Source organism: Mustela erminea, chromosome 12 (assembly GCF_009829155.1).
Source record: "Mustela erminea isolate mMusErm1 chromosome 12, mMusErm1.Pri, whole genome shotgun sequence".
In the NCBI taxonomy this organism is placed as follows: domain Eukaryota; kingdom Metazoa; phylum Chordata; class Mammalia; order Carnivora; family Mustelidae; genus Mustela; species Mustela erminea.
In genome coordinates this window covers 49,816,883-49,844,868 of record NC_045625.1, presented here as the reverse complement: position 1 = coordinate 49,844,868, position 27,986 = coordinate 49,816,883, and the positions used below count along the sequence as shown (strand labels likewise).

Genomic DNA, 27,986 nt, shown 5'->3' with positions numbered 1-27,986 from the left:
CTCCGTGACCCATATAGTACCCTATATGTTGTACTCTATCTCAGCCCACCCCACCACTGCATGTTAGAATTCACTGTTTGTTTTTCTGTATTACCTTCTACATTATGTTACTCTTCCTCAAGGGCAAATATTTAAGAAAGTATGTCAATTTCTCCACAATTCCAAGAATACAATAGACACCCAACAGGAGATAAACTAATGGGTGAACGAATAAAGGAATGAACACTAGTGATTAGCAGGGAGGTTTCCTAATTACCAGAGACTGTAGTCTGCACTGTTTTGCATAATCTGAACAGTATTAATATGCAAATATGGCAGAGTTCCAGAGTGGTACCCACTCCCAACTAAACATTTCTGCCCTGCCCACGTGTTCTCCATTACAGAAGTATCAGGAAACCCTGAGTCCTATGGCATGCAACTACAGTTTGAAAAGCCCTGCTGGAGAATGAATAAGTAACAAGAATAAACACCCTGTAGCATCCTACCTCCTATCACATCCAGGCCAATGAGGAAATCATCATCATTGTTATGATTGACAATCAGTGACCAATCGCTTTGAGCTAGGTGCTGTTCTCAGTGTTTTATAGGTGTTCGTTTATTCTTACAATAACATTTTGAGGTTACTATCCCAAACTTCCAGATGTTGAAATTGAAGCACAGAGATGTTAGATTAACTTGCCCCAAGTCCCACACTTACTATGTAGTGAAGCTGGGATTTGAACCCAAGGAAGTCTGGCCCTAGGGACTCTTTCTTTGTGTTGATTTTAACCTTAGTTTAATCCAAGGGCTTGGCCATTATTTTAAAAAGAAGCCACTGGGGTTAGCTAGATCTAGCATAAATTAACATTCTGTCTTTTAGCCAGCTGGCTTGCAATCTGTGGGGCTTTCGTTTTTTTATTTGGCACATGTGTGTTAGGGAAAGCCTTTCTTCTATTTCCTTTCCTTCTACCTTTACGTGGACATCTCCAGCTATAAACATGCCTGGTACCAGGCACACAACAGCTACTCGGGAAACACTATAATTGTGACATATGCATTTGCATCTCTGGGTGTGTTTACAGCATTGATGGCTTGTGCACATGGGCATCTGGAGACCTAGAGACCTAGACCACAAGCGGGCCAATGCTAAACGGTTCCTTGTTTTTCAGCTACTCTGCATAAACACGCAACACTTACTGGACCCTCCTGTACTTCACCACACTGAACTGTGATTCAGGCAGACGCTAACTCCAGTTTGCCTTTAGATAGGGTGTAACATCGGCCCCGAGTCTCACAAGTAACTCTTCCCCATGCCTTATGTCAGGAGGCCTGCATAATGTGGACAGATATACGCTCCGTATTCCTACGTCCAAACCCAAATCCAGAAACAATACTTGTAAGGACACCACTGACTTCCTTGCAGAAAAGAGAATCCAGATTCTCTAAAATTGGCACCAGAAGTCAGATTACCAAATTGGGAAGAAAAGCTGGCTGAAGAGGGATCCTTTCTCTGAGAAAACCTAAATCCTGCTCATAGTCCCACACTGACAGAGAAGTTCTGGCTCACTGTTCAACACTTTGGCCCAAGACTGAGCTGCCAGTGGACATAACATGCGTAGCTCAGCTCATAAAAGGCTTCACGCCTTTAAACAAGACTTTCCTAAAGGTTGTGGGATTTTTCAAAGGAATGAAGGTGAACATGAAGAATCATACAAAACTGGATACTTTGAATATGTATCAGAAAATGCTGATTCTTTCTTAGGGGTGAAAAGTGGATCCCAGGTAATAGTCAGTCAACATGGAATCCTAGGGAAAGAGGTAATGCCAAGGAGTTTCTGCCTTTTAACCCTTAAGCCTGTCCCTGTTTTCCTTCTATTCTAGGTCTGCCTGATTTGTGCTGGACATATCTGATGACCCCATTGGTTAGGAGGAGCAGTCTGATGGCACATCAGTTAACATAGAAGGCAGCCCACAGTTGTAGAAGGACCCTCGAGCTAGAATCAGGGCAACTTAGGCTGGAATTCCAGTTCTGCCATTTCCTTTGAAGTGAGCCTGCCTTAACCCCTCTGAACCTTGGTTTGCTCATTAGTTAAGTTACGAACAATTACACCTGCTCTGCAGAAGAGCAAGAATGTGAAAAACAGATAATATCTGTCACGTGGCTGGCACACAATGGATACTCGTACATCAGTATCTGTAATTATTGGCGTATAGTTAAGAGGTCATTATACCACAACACCTTCCAGGACATCACCAAGCAAGGAGCTCTGTTTTCATTTTGCAGAACCTAGGAACAACCTATGCAGTTGTTCAAAGAGTTGAGCTAGAAGGGCAGGTAGGAAAACAGTGTGATGGAGAATTAGCCTAAATCCACGCAACAGGAAAGGGTTCTTACATTCTTTTGATATTTTCTTTTTTGCTATTGTTTCTGGTCTGGTAGAAAAGAGAAATCTGTATACTCTGCATGCTTATACTTCCCGGACAGTACTGGACAACTTTCCAAAGTGGTGTTGAATAAGAGATGAATTAAGGAGTATTTGGAAGGCTTTGGTGTGGGCAACACAGAGTATTTACAGATGGAAACGTCTCAGAATGGAAGAGAGAATCAAATGGGAAATGCCTCCAGGGTCAAGATCAGAACCACAGCTGTGAATAACGTTATATGTAAAAGTCATAAGCACATGAAATGCAGGCTCCAAGTTTGCAGAGACTATAAAAACTGGAAGCAGGACAGATAGGGAGAGAAGAGACCAGTTTCAGTTTGGTTTGGCTTATTTCCTTCATAGAAGTAATGGCAATGGGAATGACAAATGCTTTTCCCAGTTGACAATTGGAAGAAAGTTGGAGGAAAAGGGGCCATCTCAGTAAATACCTAGGCCTCGAGGGGGGAAAAAAGTATTGAAGGTCAATATAAAGGTCACAAGAGCATCTGAGAGCATAACATTGGCACAAGTGAAGCTCTGAGTATTCCTTGAAAGGTTAGGGGTTCTTGGAAGATCCCCTTCATGGTTCATTTATTCCTAGAAAAGTGGTCCTAGAAAAAGGCAGAGTTCTGAAAAAAAGTTATACAGTTACAGTTATATAAAGTGAACAGTTATGTAAATAAGGAACTGAAACAAACCAGAAGTGAAAATTCTTCCATGTTCTAGGTCCAGGTCAGCAAACTTTTTTTTGTCAAGGGCCAAATAATAAACATTTTAGGTATTTGCAGACCATCTCTACCATCATTTCCGCCATGATGGCCTAAAGGTGGTCACAGAAAGCACTGACAGGGCATGATGGTGCTCTAATAAAACTCTAGTGACAAAAGCAGGACCAGCTGACCAAAGCTTGAGCCCCCTTCCAGGTAAATTGGAAATCGAGTCAGAATCATTTCATGCAGAGGTTGATAGTTTAAAATGAATTACCCAGCTAGCAAATAAAACTACATGTATTAGCAAATTCAAGGTTTCATGAGTTGCTGAAGAGACAGAAGTTGAAGAGTTTGGCAGAAAGTATTAGGACAGGGTTAAGAATGTGTGGTCAGGTGGCCTCTCCCATTCCAAGAATATTTTCTATACTTCCACCTGGAGCAATCGTGAAGCTTCCAGCATCAAATAACTTTTGGTTAGCAATTACATTAAAAACAGCCAAGGTTATAAAAAGTTGCCCTAGCCAAATGGTGACATGAAACTCTTCTTGAACTTCAAATCTGTTCCCCAAAATATCTGTGCAAAACAAAACTCTCCCTTGCAAGTCTCTGGGCTACTGTAATTTTTGGTTTCAGGAAAAAAAAATCCTTGCTCACAGTGGAGGTCTTCTCACAGCATTCTTTTTTCCTCCTCCAGCTTCAAGCTATTTAAAATCTAGAATATTCTTGTTAGTGATTATCCATTTCCCTGAGTAAATACAAACTTTGGCATAAATTACCCCCCACCAAAAATGAGGCCAAACCACATGCCTTCAAGCTATTTAAAATCCAGAATATTCTTGTTAGTGATTGTCCATTTCCCTGAGTGACTACAAACCTTGGCACAAATTACCCCCCACCAAAAATGAAGCCAAACCACATGCCTTGCTATTAGGCCCCAGCGGATGCCTGCATATGGTCAGTTTTTTTAAAGGTCAAAGGTCACTCCCCATTCCTGATTCCCCCAGGCACTAGCTGAACAAGTTACTTCTCTGAGCTTTTGCTTCCTCTCTCAAAAGGGATAAAAATATCAATCTAATCACATGACAGTGAGAATAAAATTATAGAAAGCTTATACGCTTGTCTAATTAACGGCCCCCACTGTCATTTTGTGGTAGATTTGATGAACCTAATCTAAAAAATTCCCAGGTAGGAGAAACAAAAAAAAGTTTGCATTTCAGGGTAAGTTAAAAGCCCTCAGCATCTCCTCCTAGGAATTTGGAGCTGATGTTCTTTGCACAGCTGCCTCTCACTTCACTTATTTGCTTGTAAGCTCACTTTTTTCTGAATTTCATTCCTTTATTCTCTACTTATATGCTTTTTTTTTTTTTTGGCATTGCAGGATTCTGACTTTTTTTTTTTAAGGGTTCTAAGATTTCAGTATCTGGTTCATAGTGTTAAAGCAATTACAAAAATGTGTAGCTGTACTTAGAAATTTCTGAGTCAAGAGTAGAACTGAGCCGCTTGCCAACCCTAGTGCCATGTGGCCTCAGTCTCTTTTCCTCTTTTCCACCCACAGTGCTACCCCCAAGGTCAAGGTCCTAGAGCTCAATCCTTGCTCGCTTACACAGAAAACTCCTTGTCCCTCCCTCATGTGCCTGACTGATGTTTCATTCCTTGAAAGCGCCACATTTTTCAGTCCTTTACCCTTATCGGAAGAATTCATCACAAAATCCAGAACACATATGCTCAGACATGAAGAGTGAATGATGATGGTGACGGTCATGTCAATCACAGCAGCAACAACCTGTGCTTCCATAGCTCTGACCACATCAGGCACTTGTTTACATTCTTTATTTGTTCATTGAGAGAGAGAGAGAGAGAGAATGCATGCACAAGTAGGGGCAGAGAAAGAATCATAAGCAGACTCTAGGCCCAATGTGGAGTTCAATGCAGGGCTTGATCTCATGTCCCTGAGAGCATGACCTGAGCTGAAACCAAGAGCTGAAAACTGAACTGACTGAGCCACCCAGGCACCCATCGTCCATACTGTTTTTCTTTCTTTCTTTCTTTCTTTCTTTCTTTCTTTCTTTCTTTCTTTCTTTCTTTCTTTTAATTAACAGATAATGTATTATTTGGCCAGGGGTACAGGTCTGTGAATCATCAGGCTTACACATTTCACAGCACTCACCATAGCACGTACCCTCCCCACTGTCCATAACCCAGGCACCTATTTCTCCCCCTTCACCCTCCAGCAACCCTCAATTTGTTTCGTGAGATTAAGAGTCTCTTATGGTTTGTCTCCCTCCCCAGTCCCATCTTGTTTCCTTTTCTCCTTCCCTTCCCCCCAACAACTCTCCACCCTGCCTCTCAAATTCCTCATATCAAAGAAATCACTGATAATTGTCTTTCTCTGATTGATTTATTTTGCTTAGCATGATACCATCTAGTTCCATCCATGTCGTTGCAAATGGGAAGATTTCATTTTATTTAATGGCTGCATAGTATTCCATTGTGTGTATATACCACATCTTCTTTATCCACTCATCTGTTGAGGGACATCTAGATTCTTTCCACAGTTTGGCTATTGTGGACATTGCTGCTATAAACATTGGGGTGCATGTGCCCCTTCAGATCATTACATTTGTATCTTCAGGGTAGTGCAATTGCTAGGTCATCATAGGATAGCTCTATTTTCAAATTTTTGGGAAAGCCCCATACTGTTTTCCAAAGTGGCTGCACCAGCTTGCATTCCCACCAACAGTATAGGAGGGTTCCCCTTTCTCTACATCCTTGCCAATCTGTCTTTTCCTGACTTATTAATTTTAGCCATTCTGACTAGTGTGAGATGGTATCTCACTGTGGTTTTGATTTGTATTTCCCTGATGCCAAGTGATGGTGAGCACTTCTTCGTGTGTCTGTTGGCCATTTAAATGTCTTCTTTGTGGAAATGTCTGTTCATGTCTTCTGCCCATTTCTTAATTGGATTATTTGTTTTTTGAGTGTTGAGTTTGATAAGTTCTTTATAGATTTTGGATACTAGTCCTTTATCTAATATGTCATTTAAGAATATCTTCTCCCATTCTGTTGGTTGCCTTTTGGTTTTGTTTACTATTTCTTTTACTGTGCAAAAGCATTTGATCTTGAGGAAGTCCCAAGAGTTCATTTTTTTCCTTGCTTCCTTTGCCTTTGGCAATGTTTCTAGGAAGAAGTTGCTGTGGCTGAGGTCAAAGAGGTTGCTGCCTGTGTTCTCCTCAAGGATTTTGATGGACTCCTGTCTCATATTGACATCTTTCATCCATTTTGAGTCTATTTTTGTGTGTGGTATAAGGAAATGGTCCAGTTTCATTCTTCTGCATGTGGCTGTCCAATTTTCCCAAAACCATTTGTTGAAGAGACTTTTTTCCATTGGACATTCTTTCCTGCTTTGTTGAAGATTAGTTGACCATAGAGTTGAGAGTCTATTTCTGGGCTCTCCATTTTGTTCCATTGATCTATGTGTCTGTTTTTGTGCCAGGACCATACTGTCTTGATGATTATAGCTTTGTAATAGAGCTTGAAGTCTGGAATTGTGATGCCACCAACTTTGGCTTTCTTTTTCAACATTCCTCTGGCTATTCAGGGTATTTTTCATTCCGTATAAATTTTGGGATTATTTCTTTGAAAAAAGTTGGTGGTATTTTGATGGGGATTGCATTGAACACACATGTAGATTGCTCTAGGTAGCATAGACATTTTCACAATATTTGTTCTTCCAATCCATGAGCATGGAATGTTTTTCCATTTCTTTGTGTCTTCCTCAATTTCTTTCAGGAATACTTCACAGTTTTCTGAGTACAGATTCTTTGCCTCTTTTTTTAGGTTTATTCCTAGGTCTCTTATGGTTTGGGGTGCAATTGTAAATGGGATCAACTCCTTAATTTCTCTTCTGTCTTCGTGTTGGTGTGTAGAAATGCAACTGATTTCTGTACATTGATTTTATATTCTGACACTTTACTTAATTCCTGTTTGAGGTCTAGCAGTTTTGGAGTGGAGTCTTTTGGATTTTCCATGTAGGGTATCATATCATCTACAAACAGTGAGAGTTTGACTTCTTCTTTGTCAATTCAGATGCCATTTATTTCTTTTTGTTGTCTGATTGCTGAGGCTAGGATTTCTAGTACTATGTTGAATAGCAGTGGTGATAGTGGAGAGCCCTGCTGTGTTCCTGACCTTAAGGGAAAAGGTCTCAGTTCTTCCCCATTGAGAATGATATTTGCTGTGGGTTTTTCATAGATGGCTTTGAGGATATTGAGGTATTTACCCTCTATCCCTACACTTTGAAGAGTTTTGACCAAGAAAGGATGCTGTGCTTTGTCAGTTTTTTTGGTTTTTTTTTTTTTTTAACCTCTATGGAGAGTATCATATGGTTATTGTCCTTTCGTTAATGTGTTGTATCACATTAATTGATTTGCAGATATTGAGCCAAACTTGCAGCCCCAGAATAAATCCCACATGGTCATGGTGAATCAACCTTTTAAGGTACTGTTGGATCCTATTGGTTAGTATTTTGGGGAGAATTTTTGCCTCTGTGTTCATCAAGAATATTGGCCTATAATTCTCCTTTTGGGTGAGGTCTTTGTCTAGTTTTGGGATCAAGATAATGTTGGCCTCATAAAATGAGTTTGGAAGTTTTCCTTCCATTTCTATTTTTTGGAAGAGTTTCAGGAGAATAGGTATTAATTCTTTCAGTGTTTAGTAGAATTCCCTTGGGAAGCCATCTGGCCCTGAGCTCTTGTTTTTTTGGGAGATTTTTGATAACTGCTTCAATCTCTTTACTCATTATGGATCTGTTCAGGTTTTCTATTTCTTCTTGGTTCAGTTTTGGTAGTTTATACATCTCTAACAATGTATCCATTTCTTCCAGATTGTCAAATTTGCTGGTGTATGGTTGCTCATAATTTTGTTCTTATAACAGTTTGTATTTCCTTGGTGTTGGTTGTTACCTCTCCTCTTACATTCATGATTTTATTAATTTGCATCCTTTCTCTTTTCTTTTTGATAAGTCTGGCCAGGGGTTTATCAGTCTTATTAATTCTTCCAAAGAACCAACTTCTAGTTTCGTTGATTTGTTCTACTGTTCTTTTTGTTTCTATTTCATCAATTTCTGCTCTGATCTTTATGAATTTTCTTCTCCTGCTGGGTTTAGGCTTTCTTTGCTGTTGTTTCTCCAGCTCCTTCAGGAGTAGGGTTAGGTTGTACTTGAGACCTTTCTTTATTCTTGAGGGAAGACTTGTATTGCTATATACTTTCCTCTCAGGACTGCCTTTGCTGTGTCCCAAAGATTTTGAACAGTTGTGCTTTCATTTTCATTTGTTTCCATGAATTTTTTTTAATTCTTCTTTAATTTCCTGGTTGACCCATTCATTCTTTAGTAGGATGCTCTTCAGCCTCCATGTATTTTAGTTCTTTTCAACTTTCCTCTTTCGCTTTTCCTTTTAGTTTCAAAGCATTGTGGTCTGAAAATATGCAGGAAATGATCCCAATTTTTTGGTACTGGTTGAGACCTGATTTGTGACCCAGGATGTGATCTATTCTGAAGAAGGTTTCATGCGTATGCAAATGTGTATTCTGTTGCTTTGGGATGGAATGTTCCAAATATATCTGTGATGTACATCTGGTCTAGTGTGTCATTTAAGACCTTTATTTCCTTGTTGATCTTTTGCTTGGATGATCTGTGCATTTCAGTGAGGGGGGTGTTAAAGTCCCCTACTATTATTGTATTATTGTTGATGTGTTTCTTTAATTTTATTAATTGGTTTATATAGTTGGCTGCTCCCATATTAGGGGCATAGACATTTAAAATTGTTAGGGGCACCTGGGTGGCTCAGTGGGTTAAAGATTCTGCCTTCGGCTCAGGTCATGGTCCCAGGGTCCTGGGATCGAGTCCCACATCGGGCTCTCTGCTTGGCGGGGAGCCTGCTTCCTCCTCTCTCTCTGCCTGCCTCTCTGCCTACTTGTGATCTCTGTCTGTCAAATATATAAATAAAATCTTAAAAAAATATAAAAAATAAAATAGAATAGAATAGAATAAAATTGTTAGATCATCTTGTTGGACAGACCATTTAAGTATGATACAGTGTCCATCCTCCTCTCTTATTATAGTTTTTGGCTTAAAATCTAATTTATCTGATATAGGGATTGCCACCCAAGCTTTCTTTTGATGTCCATTAGCATGGTAAATTGATTTCCACCACCTCACTTTAAATCTGGAGGTGTCTTTGGGTCTAAAATGAGTTTCTTATAGACAGCATATCTATGGGGTCTTGTTTTTTAATCCAGAAAGGGATTCTCTGATAACCTGTATCTTTTGATTGGGGCATTTAGCCCATTTACATTCAGGGTAACTATCAAAAGATATGAATTAAGTGCCATTGTATTGTCTGTAAGATGACTCTTACAGTATATTGTCTCTGTTTCTTTCTGGTCTGTTACTTTTAGGCTTTCTCTTTGCTTAGAGGACCGCTTTCAATATTTCCTGTAGGGCTGGTTTCGTGTTTGCAGATTCTTTTAGTTTTTGTTTGTCATAGAAGCTTTTTCTCTCTCCTTCTATTTTCAATGACAGTCTAACTGGATATAGTATTCTTGGCTGCATATTTTTCTCATTCAGTGCTCTGAATGTATCATGCCAGTCCTTTCTGGCCTGCCAGGTCTCTATAGATTGGTCTGCTGCCAATCTAATATTTCTACCACTGTATGTTACAGACCTGTTATCCCGAGTTGCTTTCAGAATTTTCTCTTTGTCACTGAGACTTGTAAGTTTTACTATTAATGATGGGGTGTGGACCTATTTTTATTGATTTTGAGGGGCTTTCTCTGTGCCTCCTGGATTTTGATGCTTGTTCCCTTCGCCAAATAAAGGAAATTCTGTGCTATAATTTGCTCCACTATACCTTCTGCCCCCTCTTCTTCTTCTTCTCCTGGGGTCCCTATAATTCTAATATTGTTTTATCTTACAGTATCACTTATTCCTCGAATTCTCACCTCTTGGTTCAGTAGTTGTTTGTCTCTTTTTGCTGAGCTTCTTTATTCTCCTTCATTTGGTCTTCTATATCACTAATTCTCTCTTCTGTGTCATTTATCCTAGCAGTAAGAGCCTCCATTTTTCATTGCACCTCATTTGTAGCTTTTTTAATTTCAACTTGGTTAGCTTTTAGTTCATTTCCCCAGAAAGGGATTCTCTAGTATCTTCCATGCTTTTTTCAAGCCCAGCTAGCACCTTCATAATCATCATTCTGAACTCTAATTCTGATATATTACTAATGTCCATATTGATTAGGTCCCTAGCCACCAGTACTGCCTCTTGTTCTTTTTTTCTTTTTTTTTTCCTTTTTTTTTTTGTGTGTGTGTGGTGAGTTTGTCATTTTATCCAGATAAGAATGGATGAATGAGAGAACAAAATACTAAAAGGATAGTAATGACCCCAGAAAAATATACGCTTCCGGAAAGTGGTTGATTTTCTGTTCCTAGAATTGCTGCTCTTCTTCTCTTCTATCTCCTGTTGAGTTTACAGGTGTTCAGAATGGTTTGATAACCATCTAGCTGAGCTCCTGGGACCTGATGATATTTAGGTCACTTCCACTGCCTCCATCTTGCTCCTGCCCCCAACCCCATCATCTGTATTCTTTAAATATGTGAGTTTTTTTTTTTTTAAAGATTTTATTTTTATTTATTTGACAGAGAGAGATCACAAGTAGGCAGAGAGGCAGGCAGAGAGAGAGAGGAGGAAGCAGGCTCCCCACGGAGCAGAGAGAGCCCGATGCGGGACTCGATCCCAGGACCCTGAGATCATGACCTGAGCCGAAGGCAGCGGCTTAACCCACTGAGCCACCCAGGCGCCCTAAATATGTGAGCTTAAGTGAAATACCCACAACAATCCTAGACAGGTGCTATAATTCTCCTCATTTTATAGATAATGAAACTGTGACACTGAGGTAAATGACTTGCCCAGGGCTACCAAGTGATTGAGTGGTAAAGCTGGGGTTGGGACCCTGACAGTTTACCTCCAGCATCTGAACTTTTAACCACTGTGATGTATTGTCAGCAGGGTCATTTTGAGCTCCACTGCTCTTAAGGTAACTCAACAATTATCTATTTAGCGTGCCAGCTCTGTGCAGGATACTCAGGAAGGAACTGTGAAAGAAGCAAAAGAGTCTCAGCCCTTGCGGTACTGTTTTCCAATCTAACTAAAGAAATGAGACACTGTTGAGCTGAAAGCATTTTGTAGTACAGCTCAGAACAACTCTGGAAGATCAGGAAAGGGAGAAATTCTCATGGACCATGATAACACAGGAGGTAGAACTTGACTCATTCTTAATGGAATGGGAAGATTGGGAAGGATAGATGGGAGGAGCAGGAGCATGAAATCATCCCCAAACTAATGACAAGGAGAATCAAAGAGGCTACCTTGACTTTGATAAACAAGTTAATGTTGGGATCTGGGATAGGTAATTTTGCAAAGATGAGAGCAAGATACTATTCTAAAGAGAAGGGATGTGCCTATGATTTCCAGCACCCACTCCTGTGTTGGGACCTAACATAGGTTTAAGAATGCATGCTTGTCAGGTCAGAAGGCCTGAGATAGTACAACATCGTGACCCGTGTAGAAGATGCATATTTCTGTGTCCAGAGCTTTAAGATTTCCTCTTGAAAAGGAGGGATTCCAAGATGGTAACATAAGAGAGCACCACTTACATCATTTTAAAAAACACTAATTTCTTAGCTGCAGTTTATATTGAAACTGCTTTTTTTTTTTTAATTTAGAAAACAGTAAGAATGGGTCAATATACTCCTTTATTTGATCCTTATAAGAACAGTCTGAGGTCAGTATTATCCTCCATTTGCAGAAAGAACTTAGAGGTCCAGAGTTGAAACTCTTACCCAAGACCTCCACCTGTCTCTACCACTCTTGACTGAAGTCAGAAACATTCCTCTCCACAGCAGCTTCATGTGGTTGGTCATGGAGTTCACTTTGAGAAACAGGCCTACACAAGACAGGGATGGTCATTGTTGAGCCAAGGATTCAGAGGATATCCTGATGCCACCCCACTCACAGAATTGCTAGAGACTTTGCTTTAGACACCCAGAGCGGCCTCCTTTCAACTAAGAGTACTTTCTCACTCTACATTACAAATGCAGATGAGGCAGTTTCACCTCAAAGAGCTTATACTTGGTAGGACTGACCCCTGGCACTTTCTCCAAATCCTACTCATAAGGTGGATAAGGGCCATACTTACGTAACTAAAACAATGATTTGCACTCTAAGCTGCTCCTTCTTTTCTAGAATGCTGGAGAAGACATGCTGTCCCAAAGAAGCTCTCAAGTAAAGGCCATCAGAAAAGCAAAACTCTTTTATTTTCTAGCTAACTGTATGAGCAAAGAAATAAAGCAATAGGTTTTATTTCAGTAAACCAAAGGGGAAGTGGAGGTATGGGTATGGGAGAAAAGCAGCTAGTATTAATATTCCTAATGTGACCACAGGACCATTTTCTATGTAGACCTTAATTATGCCCCATTCCATGTCCCCTCATTCTCTGATTCTTTGAATTCCAAAACAACCCCAGAGAAATCTTTCTGGTTTTGCTTGGAAAGCAGCACTATAGTTCTGTGTCTGTGCATTCTAAAACAGGCCTGTCAAATCCAAAAATGAAATACAAGTTGACAGAAATCAGCTACTAACAAATTAAGTTAAATTAATAGAGCAGACGCCAGAAATACAAAGAAAACTTTTTATTCCCCATGAATCTCTCTCCCTAGATAGCAAGCTAGATAGAGAGACTAAAGCTGACCTCAGGCTTCACAGCAAAGCCCTTTCTTTTGCCTTGTCATGTTTCCTAGAGAGCCCTGCATGGGAACCCTCTTCAGAACTACTGCTCCTCCTGGTGGCAGCCTCCAAACCACCAGCTACCAAAGTTGAGGACATACTAAAAGACATAATAAATTGGAAAAAAAGAGTGCTAGACCAAGAATCTCTATTTCAAATACCAACTCTGCAATCAAATAATACTTTACCTCCTTGAGCTGAAGAGTTTGGTTTTATGAGTGTAAATCATTTGTAAGTATATGCAAATTCAGATTTTGCCCAGTAGGTTTTGTCCCTTAATATTTAAGACCGTTTTTATGAGGACAAATACTTTATCATCTCTATCTTTGTATATATGTTACATAGAATAAAAGAACATGCAAGTGGTAAATCTAGGTCTAGGTTCATTCCTTTTCACTCTCACTGTTCCCATCCTAGTTCAGCCTCGTGTGGCTTTTCGCCTGGTGTGAAGGCTCTCCTCCTTCTCTTCATCACCTCTGTGGGAATCTTTTCTGAGGTTCAGACCTGCTCAGAAAGCATTATGCCTCACTCAGTAGCATCCGTAAGTGGTGCAGCTACAAAAGCTGCTCTTCCCACCTTAAAAAATGGGTGGTTCAGGCCCACTGCTGGGAGCAGGTTCTATACCTCCTACCTGAGATCAAACAGATATAGTAGTTCTATGAGGCAGGAGAGGAATGATCTGAATGTGGAGATCTAATAAATTGTCAGAGGCTACAGAGAATTGGCCAATAACATACTCCCCTCTCTTCCTTTCTGACAATCTTTACCACTCCCATCCTTCCTCACATTTAATTTTTCCTTCAGGGTGCCCAACATTACCAACAAAAGCATCACTGGAAATGCCAGAAGATGGTATGGAAATTCCTGCTATACCTTATTTTCGCAGCTCAGCTTCCTCTGCTGAGTAGGAAGACCTACTTCAGCTGGGTTTTAGACATGGATAAGCTAAAATATCAGAAGGTGAAGGGATTTGCCAGTGGTGACCACTTTAAACAATAGCAGGATCAAAGTTCAGAAGACTGGTCTTCTAGCCTCCTGGTCTGAATGTTCAATTCAAGAAACCTTTCTGTAGGGAAGAGAGAGATGGTGCAGGTTTTAGGGAAGCAGGCATCCCAATGGACTTGGGAATTTGGCATATTCTAATCCCTGCCTTTTGAGTGCAATAAAACTGAATAAAAATGCTAAACTCAATCATCATGAGTAGTCAGTTCTATTGATATTTGATTAAGCCTGCTTTTATTATTGCTGTTTGGAAATCATTATGGAGGCATACATGTTCTGGGACATCATTATGATTTAAATCATAGTCAATTTTTATTTTTTTTTTAAATCTAAGCCTGAATACCTGAAGAGATTTAGCAATATAATATAGTTGTGTTTGTTACGATTCTTTTTTAAGATAGTGACATTGATGAAGTCTTAGAATATAAGTGAGGTTCGGTGGGCTGAGGTTCGGAGCCGATGACCAAGAAAGAATTCTTGAGACATCTTTGGTGCAAAATGGTGGTTTATTAAAGCATGGGGACAGGAACCTGTGGGCAGAAAGAGCTCCTGCCCCGGGGCTGTGACGAGAGGTCCATTATATGCTTGCAAGTTGGGAGGGGGTCAGGCAGTAAGTCTCTCAGGAATTTTGGAAGCAAGGTTTCCAGGATCTCAAGGGGCTAGCTACTGTTAGGAAAAGGGTTATTCATTACTAGTAATAAAACCTTTGTCCTGAGACCCTTTAGAGTGGACCATATGCTTGGGAATGATTGTCAGCACTATCTTGGAGGGTTTAGAGATAAATTTTCCAAAGGAATTGCTAAAGTAGACTTATAGGATCCTTGTTGGTAATAGGGGGTCAGTCAGGCTAGGATTGCCCTTTGACATAGCAAAGATTTAAGGTGGGGGTAGTTGAGTCCCTAGAGGAATGTCACTCTGCCTATTTTAAGGGCTTGTCAGTGGGTAAGGAAATTTGATAACTTTTCTTCTGCCTCCATTTCCCACATCAACATTGTTACTTATTATATAGTTTACCAAAGATAAGAAGTGAGTATTGTCATCTTTCTTTTACTAGCTTCTTTGAAATAGCCTAACATGTAACTGTTTGAGAAAATTCCCTTAGCATTTAATGGATGTGTGAATGAATGAGTGGATGAGTTCTACCGCAGTCTCTCATGGCCTCTTTCCCAACCCTAACGAATCTAGCTCCAGCTCAGTGCCCCAAAAACTTGACTCTCTTCAGCAATTGTGGTGTTGGTGTGGAATGGCACCGAATCAAACACAGACCATTCAGAAACTTCCCTTTAGCTGAGGTTTTCTGTTTCCTTCCCCATTTTTACCAGAACTGCATAGCAGATTAAAGATTGATACGTGTAAGCCTTGTTTTTCCTCTTTCTTGCCTTCCTTCTGCCAGGAGGTAAGAGTAAGAAATGCAGTCATTTCAAGGCCAAAAATGGAGCTGAGGAAGCATGATCCATTGCCAGATTGGCTGCCCACCTCAGAATAACTAAAAGCTGATGAGAGTTGGTGCCAGAGTGTCAATAACATAGAGTCTGGAGAGGACCCAGCAAGAGAGATAGTGAGGAAGGGAAAGAATTGTATAGTGAGGAGAACATGTTGCTGGGGCAGGAGGTCTGATTCCTAGTCTGAATTTCACCACCAAGTCTCATGAGTCCTGACATTTTCATGCTTTCCCTCCCCCCTGCAACATTTCCTGAAAAATGACCCGTATTTCCAGCTTATGTCCTGCGGGTAGATGTTGACATGCTATTGGGTGAACAGATCTTTGTTTGGCCTTGTGAAACTAGAGAGATAGAAATTATCCCAAAGATGGAAATGACTGATTCTGGAAGCCTCTAAGCCCCCTGTAAGGCATTGTTGTACTATTGAATGGTTTGCTGACCAATGCACTGGATATCTGAGCTTCCTGTCCTGTCCTTCTGGATTCCCACCTCCACCTAAACAATCCAGCTGTCATCAGCCTCATCAAGTCACGGAGACATAAGTTTAAGCCCTCATTAGTCACTAATCTGCTTAACTGCCATGAGGTAGCTAGTGGTTCTTAGAAATGGCATAAATCCAAACAAGAACAAAGGTAAAACTAAGATTGGAGTGGGTTTTGAAGCTCTTGCTAGGCACTCACAATGTGATGCTTGTAATTCTTTTAGAGAAGGCAAAATATTGGAACTAGATGGTGATTACTCTGGAATTTTCTGCCATTGTCTCGAAGGGCAGGTTTTGCCTTTATTTTACTTACCTTTTTTTTTTAAGATTTTATTTATTTATTTTATATATAGAGAGAGAGATCACAAGTAGGCAGAGAGGCAGGCAGAGAGAGAGGAGGAAGCAGGCTCCCCACTGAGCAGAGAGCCCAATGCAGGGCTCGATCCCAGGACCCCGGGATCATGACCTGAGCTGAAGGCAGAGGCCCCAACACACTGAGTCACCCAGGTGCCCCTTTACTGACCTTTTCTACAAAGAGTTTTTTATTAAGTTTTATGGGAAGCAATAAGATCTAAGTTTTATACCCTATGGATGGATATATGTATGACTGCCTAGAATTGAGAGGTAGTTAGACATAGGATTTCCTTCAAACACATGCATCAGTATCCTCTCCTCAATATTTGACTCTTGGCTTACTCTCACACAACTCCAGGCCTTTACTCCAGATGCTTTTCTCCATTTCTGGAAACCCTGCCTACTTTCCACCATCCAACAAAGCTCTAACCCCCTTCGGCTTGGGTCATGATCCCAGGGTCCTGGGATCGAGCCCCACATCTGGCTCTCTGCTCAGCAGGGAGCCTGCTCCCCTCCCCCCGCGCCCACCTCTCTGTCTGTCAAATAAATAAATAAAATCTTAAAAAAAAAAAAAAAAAAACTCTACTCCTCCTTCCTTTTCCTTAAGAAGCCTTTCCCAAATCCACCTGCACCATTCATTCCAGCATCTCCTCTCATCCAGGATGTGGGTGTTATATGTATTCAGAAAACATATACTGTCTACTCCAACTGGCATTTTTAGATCAAGTAATCAACAAGCTGCACAGGCAATCAAAAACCTCATTTGGGGCTGCTAGCAGAATCCCATCAATCAAAGTGGCAAGAGAGCCTGGGTTCCTGAGTGTCACTGTGGCTGGTTTATCTCTGTTTTAAAAACAGGGTTCCAGGGGCACCTGGATGGCTCAGTTAAGCTCCAACTCTTAATCTCAGCTCAGGTCTTGATCTCAGGGTCATGAGTTCAAGCTCCATGTTGGGGATAGAGGGTACCTTAAATATAAAAATAAAAATAAAACAGGGTTCCTTCCTGCCTTACCAGTATTGAATGCCAGAAAGGAGTCAACTGACCTGATTAGGTCTCTATTTCTTTTCTGTTGCTCCAGGATTCTTCTGCAGCCAGATGATTCCTTACAGATCCTGGCACCAGTGGAAGCTGATGTGGGTTTCTACACTTGTAATGCCACAAATGCCTTGGGCTATGACTCTGTCTCCATTGCCGTCACATTAGCAGGTAACATGAAAATTCTGTGTGGTTCGATTTGGAGTGACACTATGGGTGCCTAAGATTTGCCAAGCAAGTCCAGGAACACATAGATAAAAGAGATTCACATGCTGCCTTCAGGGAGGTTATAGCCTATAATTATAATTAAGTGGAGATGAAGTATAATAGTTGGTAGAATGAAATACATGGTATAAATGATAACCTAAGAGTATGCACAGACATTCATTTCATCTGGGAGATTTTAGAGTCAGAACAAGTGGGTTTTGATAAGCAGAGATGGGAAATACTCCAGGAAGACAGAACAACATGAGCAAAGGAGTTGTGTACAAGTAAGTAACATGTTCAGGAACATGGGTTGTGACCTGAGATTTTGAATGCTCATTTGGGATCCTATCATTTCTCCTTGTTACACATGTTGCGAAGAAGTCTTAAAGACCCACGGGTCATTGGAATTCCTCAGTCATGGTTTGGAGCAGGAGTGTTCTCTCCAGTTCTGTTTTATGTCAACCTCTTGCTCTAACACACCTGTCCACACTTTCCCTTTATCCGTAAGGTTAGGCAAACATTCTGCACATGGTGATTTAAGAAAACTGCTGTGTAAAGTACAGTGTCTCCCAATATTGTGGTCTTGTCATCATGTACTTTATAAAAAAAACCTCTCTTAACCTAGGACACAAATCCTTGCCTTCGAAACGAGAAAAGACCTAGGTACCAACTGTACCAGTGCCCTCATTTCTTAGAGGCCAGGTCCTGTAACCCGAGGTCATGTAACCACTCAGCTAGTCATGGAGGTAAGAAGGGAACTGAGGCCTCCTGACTCCGCTCATTGTTCCTTCCATTTCCCCAATGATCCTGCCGAAGTAGGATCCTCTTTCTCAGATCTGGCCCATGCAGTCTTTCTGGCGGTACGTTGCATGTGTTTGTCTTTATTCTTTTCAATTGCTGCTCCTGTCAGATGATTCAGTAAATGCTAGAAAAGCCAACGTCACCCCACACTGACCTCATCGGTCCATGCTGGGATTATGTTGTCACACTGTTCTCTAGTCACACATGCTACTCCCTTGCATATCTGTTTAGCAACAGCATTTCTGCCCCCGTGACCTAAGGCTGATCTGGAAAGGGACCTTTAGCAGGAGGCTTTCCAGGGAAGATGAAAGTCAGCAGTGAATAAGGCAAACTAAGATCACCCTGGGGTGGATTAAAGACTGATATTATTAATGCCTATTTTTTTGAGCAGAACATTTGCTTTCCTCCTAATGTATTCCAGTTACAGTCTTCATTCCCCTCTTTGTACAGAGTCCAGATGCTCAGCACCAATCTCTTAAAAGCTCTTCTGCCTTCCACACTCCAACCTGCCTTTCGCAAGGGCACTGCTGACATCCTTCCAATAGCTGGCAAACAATGGCTCTTAGAGGATTAAGTCTCTTATTTATATTTATCCAGATATGGTTCAGCTCCATCACAGACTGAATACCCGTGTTCACCTGAATTTAATACGATTAATGGAAACCTGTCTGGAATTAAGTAAGGCAATTGTAACATCAAACTTGTCTTCAGCTCTTTGAAGAAGACCTAGTGGAGGCTGCCAAGGTGTTCAAAGCCAGATAAGAGAGAGCAGCCAAGGAGGCACCGGGTAATGGGAGGAAAGGGTCTGACCAATGAAGTAGATCACAAACACCACACCTAGGACCTAGGGGACTGGGTCCTTGTACTTCAGTGCTGGGCTTTGTTCAGGTCTGCTGTTGAATCTAGTGGTCCCACTAAAAATTAAGGCTCAAAATGCATTTTAATATATTGCCTTGTGATTGGATTTGTGTCTTTACCTGGGATTATCATCTACACCTGTGGCATATCAGCTACTGTTCTTAGCATACCCTCCACCAAGTACCGTGGGACATTTAGCAATAAATAAGGTCTGAATTTTGTGCTCCATAATGCACACAGACTAGTCAAGGCAACCGAGGCATACGGGATGACTTAGAATGGAAAGATAGTTATAGTTTCCTTCAAATGTAAGCATCAAGTTCCTTTGTAGTGGCATAAAAACACATACATATATATATATATATATATATGTATGTATATATATATATATATATACACACACACACACACACAATTTAAGGGGAAAATTATTACCCCTTAAAGTGTCAAGCATTTATAAATTTCCTGACCAGTGATGCTGGGTATTCATAACCTCCCTGGGTTTTCATTCTCATTTAGAAAAATAAAATTAATAATATCCTATGGGATCATGTTGAGTTAAACAAGATGGCGCATATGAAGAAGCACTTAGCCCCATGCCAGGCATCAGTAAATTTTTCATTTTCTTTCTCTAGCTTTGCTAAAATGAAACACATCCTGAAAGCCATTCTAAAATGTGTAAAACATTAGTCCAACTTGGCTTCCATGTATTTTTCATTATAAGTCTTCACACTGAGATTTTTCCTGTATGGATTTAGGAACTGATTCAGCCCAAATGCAGTCTAATCTTCATGGTAAATCTCTGTGCTTCTGAACTTCCAAAAACATTGCAGACTTTTTGCCTTGACTTCTGTATGGATGTCAGACCAAAAGGGAGAAAAAATATCTTTTTGCGGCTAAAGATACTGAAGTGTGTCCATGATTTTGTAAGGAAGGTATGAACTTTGGTCTTGCCAGTGTGCTTGAGTTGACTAGAGGTGGGGAAACTTCATAGTAATTCGAGGGAGCAGGCAAAGCATGACAGTTAAGCCTAAGGGCTCTGCAGTCTCCTGGTCTGGATCGGAATCCTGGCTCTGTCACTTCCTGGCTGTGTAACTTCAAGGAACTTCTTTTGCTCTCTTTGACTTGGCTTCTTCATTTGTAAATGGTGATAAAAATAGTACTTGATTCAGACAGTTCCCGTGAAGACTCAATAGAAAATGCTGATAATTGTGCAGTCCATATTTGTTAGCTATTATTATTGTGAGGAAAATGCATAAAATAAAATCTGAATTATTTTTATAGGAGAGGAGACTCCTTTTCAGAGACTAGAATGCTCACAAGCCCTTTGGAGGGCGCCGTACCCTCAATGTCTCCATGCCAGCTCAGGAACTTGGATTAGCCATCTAGAAAGGGCTGGGCCTCCTGGATTCAAAAGGGAGACACCTTGAGATAAGGAATACCTCACATGGGCCTGATGAACTCTCAATGGTCCACAACCTTGGCCCACAACCTCTTCCACGGAGTTACCCCATCCTCTGGAGTGACTGTTGCCAATTCTGCCTCTCAGATTCCTTTTAGGTCTGTTGCTACTCTGTACGCAATTTTTCTTTAAACATGTAAACACCATTCAACTTCAGACATGCTAGACAAACCCTTGGTCTACCTTCTTTGGCCCTGTAAAATACTGTCTTCAGTATCCTTTTGCTTTCCTCCAAACTCATCCATTACCTGATTTGTCTGTCTCAGAGACTTGAGGGTACTTTGTAAGTGTGTGTCAGCATGGAGACAGCTAGCGTCTCCCTCTTCACCTTCCTGGTTCAGAACGGAAGCTCACAGCCAGGTAGACACAGGGCCAGAAGATTCCTTTCTGTCCTCAACCGAATTAATTGGATACCTGTTTCACTGCTTAGAATGTAGCATTAGAATGTACTGTCTAATAACAGTAGCATACCATGGATGGGTGGGTTATAGCAGGTAAGAAGGAGTATAAGAATGGCCCCAAAAGGTCACATACCTAACATTTTGAAGTATTGATTATTTTTATCCACTATAGATGGCTCTAGGTAAAGGAGAGTTTCTGGTGTGAACAGAGATGGGCACAGAGATTGGAGAGCCATCTCAACTAGTCAGATTCAACGCTCAGCCAGGTTGCTCAGGAACCTTCCAATCTGAATGGCAAAGGCAGGGTTTTGAAGGAAAGCAGTAGTTTCCTGGTAAATTGCTTCAGTCTGGCTCAGTGGAGTTGAGCTCTACTTACCAATGCAGATGAGTCCTGTCCAGGTGTAGACCATGGATGAAGTCATTGCCATAAGGGAAAAGTTTTTGGTTGTCATTGATTTTATAAGATCACAAAAGAGATACTGTAAGCCCTGCCTGACATCATCACTGGAAAATGAGAAGAAGATGAGAGATGAGCATATCTTTCATTGAAAGGCGAGAATACAGATGAGCTCATCTGAAGTTTTCTCAGGAAGAGAGAGACAGAAAGTATTTCTCTTTTCCTGGCATGCTTTTCTGCTTTTTTATGAGTTGAATAACTGACACATACTGTGTCTAATAAGGAGATCACAGAAAATAAAATATAAAGGAAAATAAAAATAAAAGGCCATTGTCCTTGAAATTCATCTTTCCTTACCCTCTCCCCATCATGATTTAGCAGCTGCAGTAAAAGACAAGTAGTTTTGTAAGGTTTTTATAACACAACTCTTTTCAGATTGGCATTTCTGAAAATTTATACAGCAATTCTGTAAACCAGAGAAGAACTTTGCTTCACAGACAGACTCAGAGAGAGTCCTGTCACCGGTGGCAAAGATAGACAAAGGCAGGTTTTCTCCAGTGCATTAGATGAGAAGGAAAAGTAGATATGTTTGGCTCTATTTCATATGGTGCTCTGAACAACAGGAAAATGGCCACTAACGAATCCAAGTTGCCATCAACAGATTTTATTATCTGATATGCTACTGAGTAATCAATATCCTCAAGTTTTGTTCAGTAGGTACAAATGTGGAGCATGCCTGCTAAAGAGCCCCAGCTTTTATAGAACTTAGATAAAATGGATAAGAATATAGAAGGAGAACCCACCAGCTTGCTCCGCTCTTCAGTGGAATAGAGGAAACAAAGAAGTACCAATGATCCAAGCTAGTCCACCTCAGATTCTGAAAAGGCAATTTTCACATCTATCCAAAGGAATGAGGGAAGGATGCATGGTCGGACAGATAGTGGGATATAGCATATCCTGGGTTAGTCATTTCTAGGACAGGCTGCAGTATTATGTGTTTGTACTTGGTATGAGGTCCCTTGTCAAGGGTTCTGCACTGGAGTTAACTTTTTAAGAACTGTTTTCCAGAGTGGCTGCACCATTTTACATTTCCACCAGCAAGGTATGAGGGTTCCAGTTTCTCCACGTCCTCAATAATGCTCCTTATCATCCTTTTTTTTTATTATAATCGTGCTCATGAATGAGAAGTACTATTTCACTGTAATTTTAGTTTATATTTCTCTAATGATTAATGATGTCAAGTAGCTTTTTTGTGCTGATTTGTCATTTATAGATCTTTTTCGTTGTAGTGATAACTTAGTTAAAACAACACAAATATATAATCTTATGATTCCATAGGTCAAAAGTCTCGTATAGTCTCAGAAGATAAAATCAAGATGTCAACAGGCTGCATTCATTTCTGAAAGCTCTAGGGGAGAATTTTTTTCTTTTTTTGCTCATTTGGGTTGTTGGCATACTTAGTCCCTTGCAACCTAGGACTCTGGTTCCCGTTTTGTTACTGACTGTGGATGGAGCTCCATTCCCAGATTCTAGAAGCTATTGCATTCCTTGGCATTTGGCCACCTTTGTCCGTCTTCAAAGCTAGAAATGGCAGGCTGAGCCCTTCTCATGTTGCTTCTCTCTGACAAACTTCCTGTGTCTCCCTCTTCTGATTTTAAGGGCTCGTGTGACAGACTAGGCCCACCTAAATAACCTAGAATGATCTCCGTATTTTAAGGTCAGCTGATTAGCAACCTTAGTTTCCTTTTGCCTTGTAGGATAACAAAGACACTGATTCCAAGGATTGCATATAGGCATCTTGTGGGGGTGGGGCATTAATCTGCCTACCATACCCTGTCTGAAGGCACAGCTCATTTTCATTGAACTATTGCCATAGAAAAATGCAAATCTAATATAGATAGACTTTCTAACTTTTCCAGATAAGTCAAATATTCAAAATATTCACAAATACACACACACACACACACACACACACACACTTTTAATCTCTCCATTTTTTACTGAGCCCAACTAATTCAAACTTGTAAAAAATTATTTTCGGGCTAAACACGTCTGTGCTATGAACATAGCCTGGAGGTTACCAGTACCCTCCAGTCAAATCTTCCATTTTCTGTATTTTCTGATCAGCTATTACACCACATTTCCCAGTGTAGTCAGAGTATTACACAAAGGGTAATAATTTATTTTATTAGATTATACTAACTAAAACCATGTAATGATTTGAATGAAAGAGAAACATTTATTTTTTACTATTACAAAAAAGGAAGCTTATTGTAATCATGGAATAAGTAAGATTCTAAGGCAAGTATCTGCCTCATTACAAAATTTAGGAGCAGATTTTGAACTATAAGTCTGTGTCCTTATTATAAACAGAGGGGTTTTAAATAGATACACTTTTGGGTCTCTTGAATACCTGAAAGTTTCATGAATTTCTTACATGCAAATCAAGAAGAGCAGTCCCTCCACCTGCTATACACTTCCCTTACCTGAAATTCTAATTTTTACAAATTTCCCTCCTTTTACATTGGGAGGCTAGAAGAAATATAGGTTTTGCCAGTAATGCCTTAGGAAAAACAACAGGTTAGAGGAAAGGTTCCCAGAGGACTGGTGATGAGAAAGGGCACCAGGTAAGCAGAGTGGACTGAAGGTTCAGATGCCGACTCTCAAGGCAGGAGGTGGAAGTGAAGTGAAGGAGACCCTACATGAGAGACTGCAGGACAGGAAGGAGTTAAAAATCCCTGAGCTATAAAATGTGAAAGGCATTTGGAAGGAGAACCAGACTAAGAAAAAAAAAAAATCATGCATTTCAATATAACTATTATCTATAACAAAGCGACTCTTGTTGAAATGGCTAGGTAGCCAGATCTTGAGAAGTTTCTGGCCAGCATGGGATGGTAACTAGTAATAGTGTCTGTATCTGTCATTATTCATTTCGATGTGCAAGATGTTGTTGGCCTTTATAAGGGCTTTCATGGGATCACACTGATTGTGGCCCCTTAAACTCTATTTAACTCATAAGTCTCAAAATCTTCAACTGGGAATTCTCACCTCAGGGAGTTTTTGCAGACTTAACTCCAGTGGCCCTTACTAGAAGCCTGTGATAAATTGCAGAAGCCAGTGTTTCTTACAGCATTGTTTGCATATTCTTACTTAACTACAGGCATTACCCATCGATGAAAGCTGGATCAAATGCGGTTGTTTTAGTTTTAGATATTGAAAGTATGTGAAATTTGTAAAACCTCTTCACACTAATATTTTCATTAGTGGGTGTCACTGCCTTGTTCACCTTTCTCTCAAGTCGAGATTTGGGACCACTGTGGATATCACAGCTGCTTTCCTGAACATTGACGTGGGGGTCCCCAGCAAGTCAGCCTGGCATACACAATCTCGCAAGTGGATACTTTCTGGAGTCTCCAAGGAGACCAGCCCTGGAGTGACGTTTAAGCTCTGTGTGTCTGTCCAGATACTGACAGCAGTTTCAGGAGAATCCATTGTATTGAAATTACTTCTCCTGATTATTCCAAAACCTTCATAGTTCTTCAAAATGGAAGCAGTTGAGCTTTTTCTCACCAAAAGATTTGATCCTTCTCTTTCAGTCCTTTTCCTCTTTCTTTTCTTTACACTGTCCATTTCTGTCTGTCTTCTTAGTTCATCAACACCTACCGTAACATTTCCTCTCCGTTTTAGCAGAGCTGATGCCGATGATTGCTCACATTTGTTCCAACCTCTCACTGTGCGATGGAATTACTCTAACAGCTCTACATGCATTAGTGTACTTATTCCTCAGCTCTGCTGCTATAGAAGTAGAAAAACAAGGCAGGAATAACTTGCTCAGTCCTCAAGCATGTGACCCAGAATCCACTCCTGACTGGTAGTCTAGAAGGACTCTGCCAGTCGCTAGTTTATGCTTCAGAAACTCAAATACAGCCATTTGGTAGTCTTCAAACCTATTGCCTACAGTCCCTGTTTTTGTCACTACTCTGTACCCCAGCAATCCTCAACATGCCTCACCCGGCCTAGGAACTCATGCACATGTGCCCTTTCCAGCAGAGATTACCACCAGCTCCACAGTCAGAATCACAAGCCTTTGAAGTACGATTCATTTTTGATGGCTACTATTAGCCACCAAATGATGTTTGTGACTCATGTTAGAAACGAAAGAAGATCCGTTTGGTTCATTTAATGAGTCAACAAATATCCACTAAGCCTGGGTTAGCATTTGCTAGCCTGTATAACAAACAAAACCATAAATATACGATGGCTGAAATATCATAATTATTTCTTGTTCTCATAAAATCTAAAATTAGGGTGCCTGGGTGGCTCAGTGGGTTAAGCCGCTGCCTTCGGCTCAGGTCATGATCTCAGAGTCCTGGGATCGAGTCCCGCATCGGGCTCTCTGCTCAGCAGAGAGCCTGCTTCCCTCTCTCTCTCTCTCTGGCTGCCTCTCCGTCTACTTGTGATTTCTCTCTGTCAAATTAATAAATAAAAATCTTTAAAAAAAATCTAAAATTATTGCTCAAGAGAGTTTCTGTAGATTGGGTCAAGAAGTGGCATATTTCTCACAGCCCATCTGCTAGAACTCGTTACCTTGCTCACACATAACTGCAAAGAGTCTGGAAAGTGACCTAGCTGTGTGACAGGAAGAAAAAAGAGTTTGGTTAGTAACAAATCCGTGTCAGTCATGGCTTTTAGAATGGAAGGCATCATGCTGTTAAAAACAAAGTTCCTATTAGCAAAGGCCTGGCCTTGGGCCCTGAGAAAAAGTTACTTAAAATGCTCTCTGTTCTTGGCTGCACTCAAAAAACAAACCTTCCATCTCCTCTGGCTCCTCTCTCAATCACCTTTATACTGGGCCAAAGATATTTTTCAGGCACATATGTTCAGATTTTTTCCCATTGGGTTTTGATTTTACCCAGAGGCACACATGTGGGAAAGAGGCACGAGCCAGAGCCCAGACTGCAGAGGAATGTATTTCTGAGCATGTGCTCCTGGGGCTGCTCATTCGTTCATGCCTGTCTCTCCATGGCTCGTCCCTCAGGATGAGGACAGTGCCTGGGACGCCGAGCATCCCTGCTCTAAAGGCAGTAGGAGGAGGCACACCATTGGATACCAGCACACAAGGTTCAGCTATGCCTTCCATTCATGCTTTGGACAAGGGCTGCCCTGTCTGACCATTAATGAAGCTCTAATTCCCCTGTTCCACATTATTTCTAACCAGAACCATAATCCAAAAGCTAAGGGCTGTGGTATCGGAAGTGAGCAAAAACAATTCTCTTAAAGCTTCTGTTTCTGTTTCTCTCTGACAAACTTGATGCCTCACATTAGACCCAATAAATGGAAACACTTGCCTCTGTTCCCATCTCCTTGTTTTTCTTGGGCATATAAAACAAGGATAATCTCCTTCTGTATAGATCTTATTCGACTGTAACACAAATTCATAGATTAAACAAACGCGTCATCTAGAAACCCTCTCAATTACGTCAGGAAGCAGTGCACCTGGGATCTACTGGCTGAGCGCAGTCGCAGAAGGGAGTGGCCACCAGTGGCCCAGGCACACAGGCCTGAGAGGCCACATTTGGCTCACGCTGCCTAGGCCCGGCGGTCACAGCCCATGCTCTGGACACTTCTGTTTTGCCTCTTACAAGAGCCTTTTTTAATACAGTATTCAATGACATTTGGTTTTTAGCACTGTCTTCCCACAAACATCTAATTTCTCATTTCTCTCACCCTCTCTCTGCATCTCTCCTTTTTTGCTTCTTAGTTAACCTCTGTAATTAAAGTCAGACTCATTCGTGCTACTAGAATCAGACACAAAGCTAGCTAGGCATGGCGTTCTTTAGCCGTGTTCCCTTATTAGGTAATCATCCAGGTGGTCTAAAATAGGCTCATATTTTTGTTGTTGTTGGTTGACCATTAAAATCAGAGCTCCAACATGAAAATTTCAAATAGGGAACTAGTAGTTATCTCTCAAAACAAATCTCCCCAACTCATCACAAATCCAAGAAATCGGTTACAGAAAAACCAAGAATGTGATTTGTTGATTATCAGACCTGACTGTGTATCAGAATTACCTATGAAGTTGTTGAAAATATAGATTACAGCTTCTGTCCCAGAACGGACAACTGTGTCAAAAGGCTGGACTGTGTCCTGGAGAAGCCTCTACTTGTGCATACTAGAATGGGATGGTAATACGCACTGGATGAATCTGTCTCCTTGGCAACCATGATGGAGTAAATCAGAAGGCACCCAAAAGCATTTCATGGTTGCCTTGTTCTTGGGGTAGGAAGAACCTTCGTGTCCCAAGTCAAAGTCATAGCTCTGTGTGCTAGTTTTTTTTTTTTTTTAAGATTTTATTTATTTATTTGACAGAGAGAGAGAGAGATCACAAGTAGGCATAGAGGCAGGCAGAGAGAGGGGAAAGGAAGCAGGCTCCCCGCCGAGCAGAGAGCTCGATGTGGGGCTCGATCCCAGGACCCTGGGATCATGACCTGACCCGAAGGCAGAGGCTTTAACCCACTGAGCCACCCAGGTGCCCCTCTGTGTGCTAGTTTTAAACCACCTGAGATTCAAATGTAGATCTAGAATGGAACTCAAT

The 27,986-nt window shown here is 40.9% G+C and overlaps 1 protein-coding gene across 3 annotated transcripts in view; it reads left to right on the top strand.

The window, feature by feature from the left end:
• ADAMTSL1 (ADAMTS like 1) overlaps window positions 1-27,986 on the top strand; it is a 920,800-nt gene that overhangs the window by 803,478 nt on the left and 89,336 nt on the right. For all 3 annotated transcript variants that reach the window (XM_032306889.1, XM_032306886.1, XM_032306887.1), the window contains one exon: window positions 17,309-17,436. In XM_032306889.1, coding sequence (XP_032162780.1) covers window positions 17,309-17,436 — 128 coding nt within the window. The remainder of the gene's footprint in view (window positions 1-17,308; window positions 17,437-27,986) is intronic.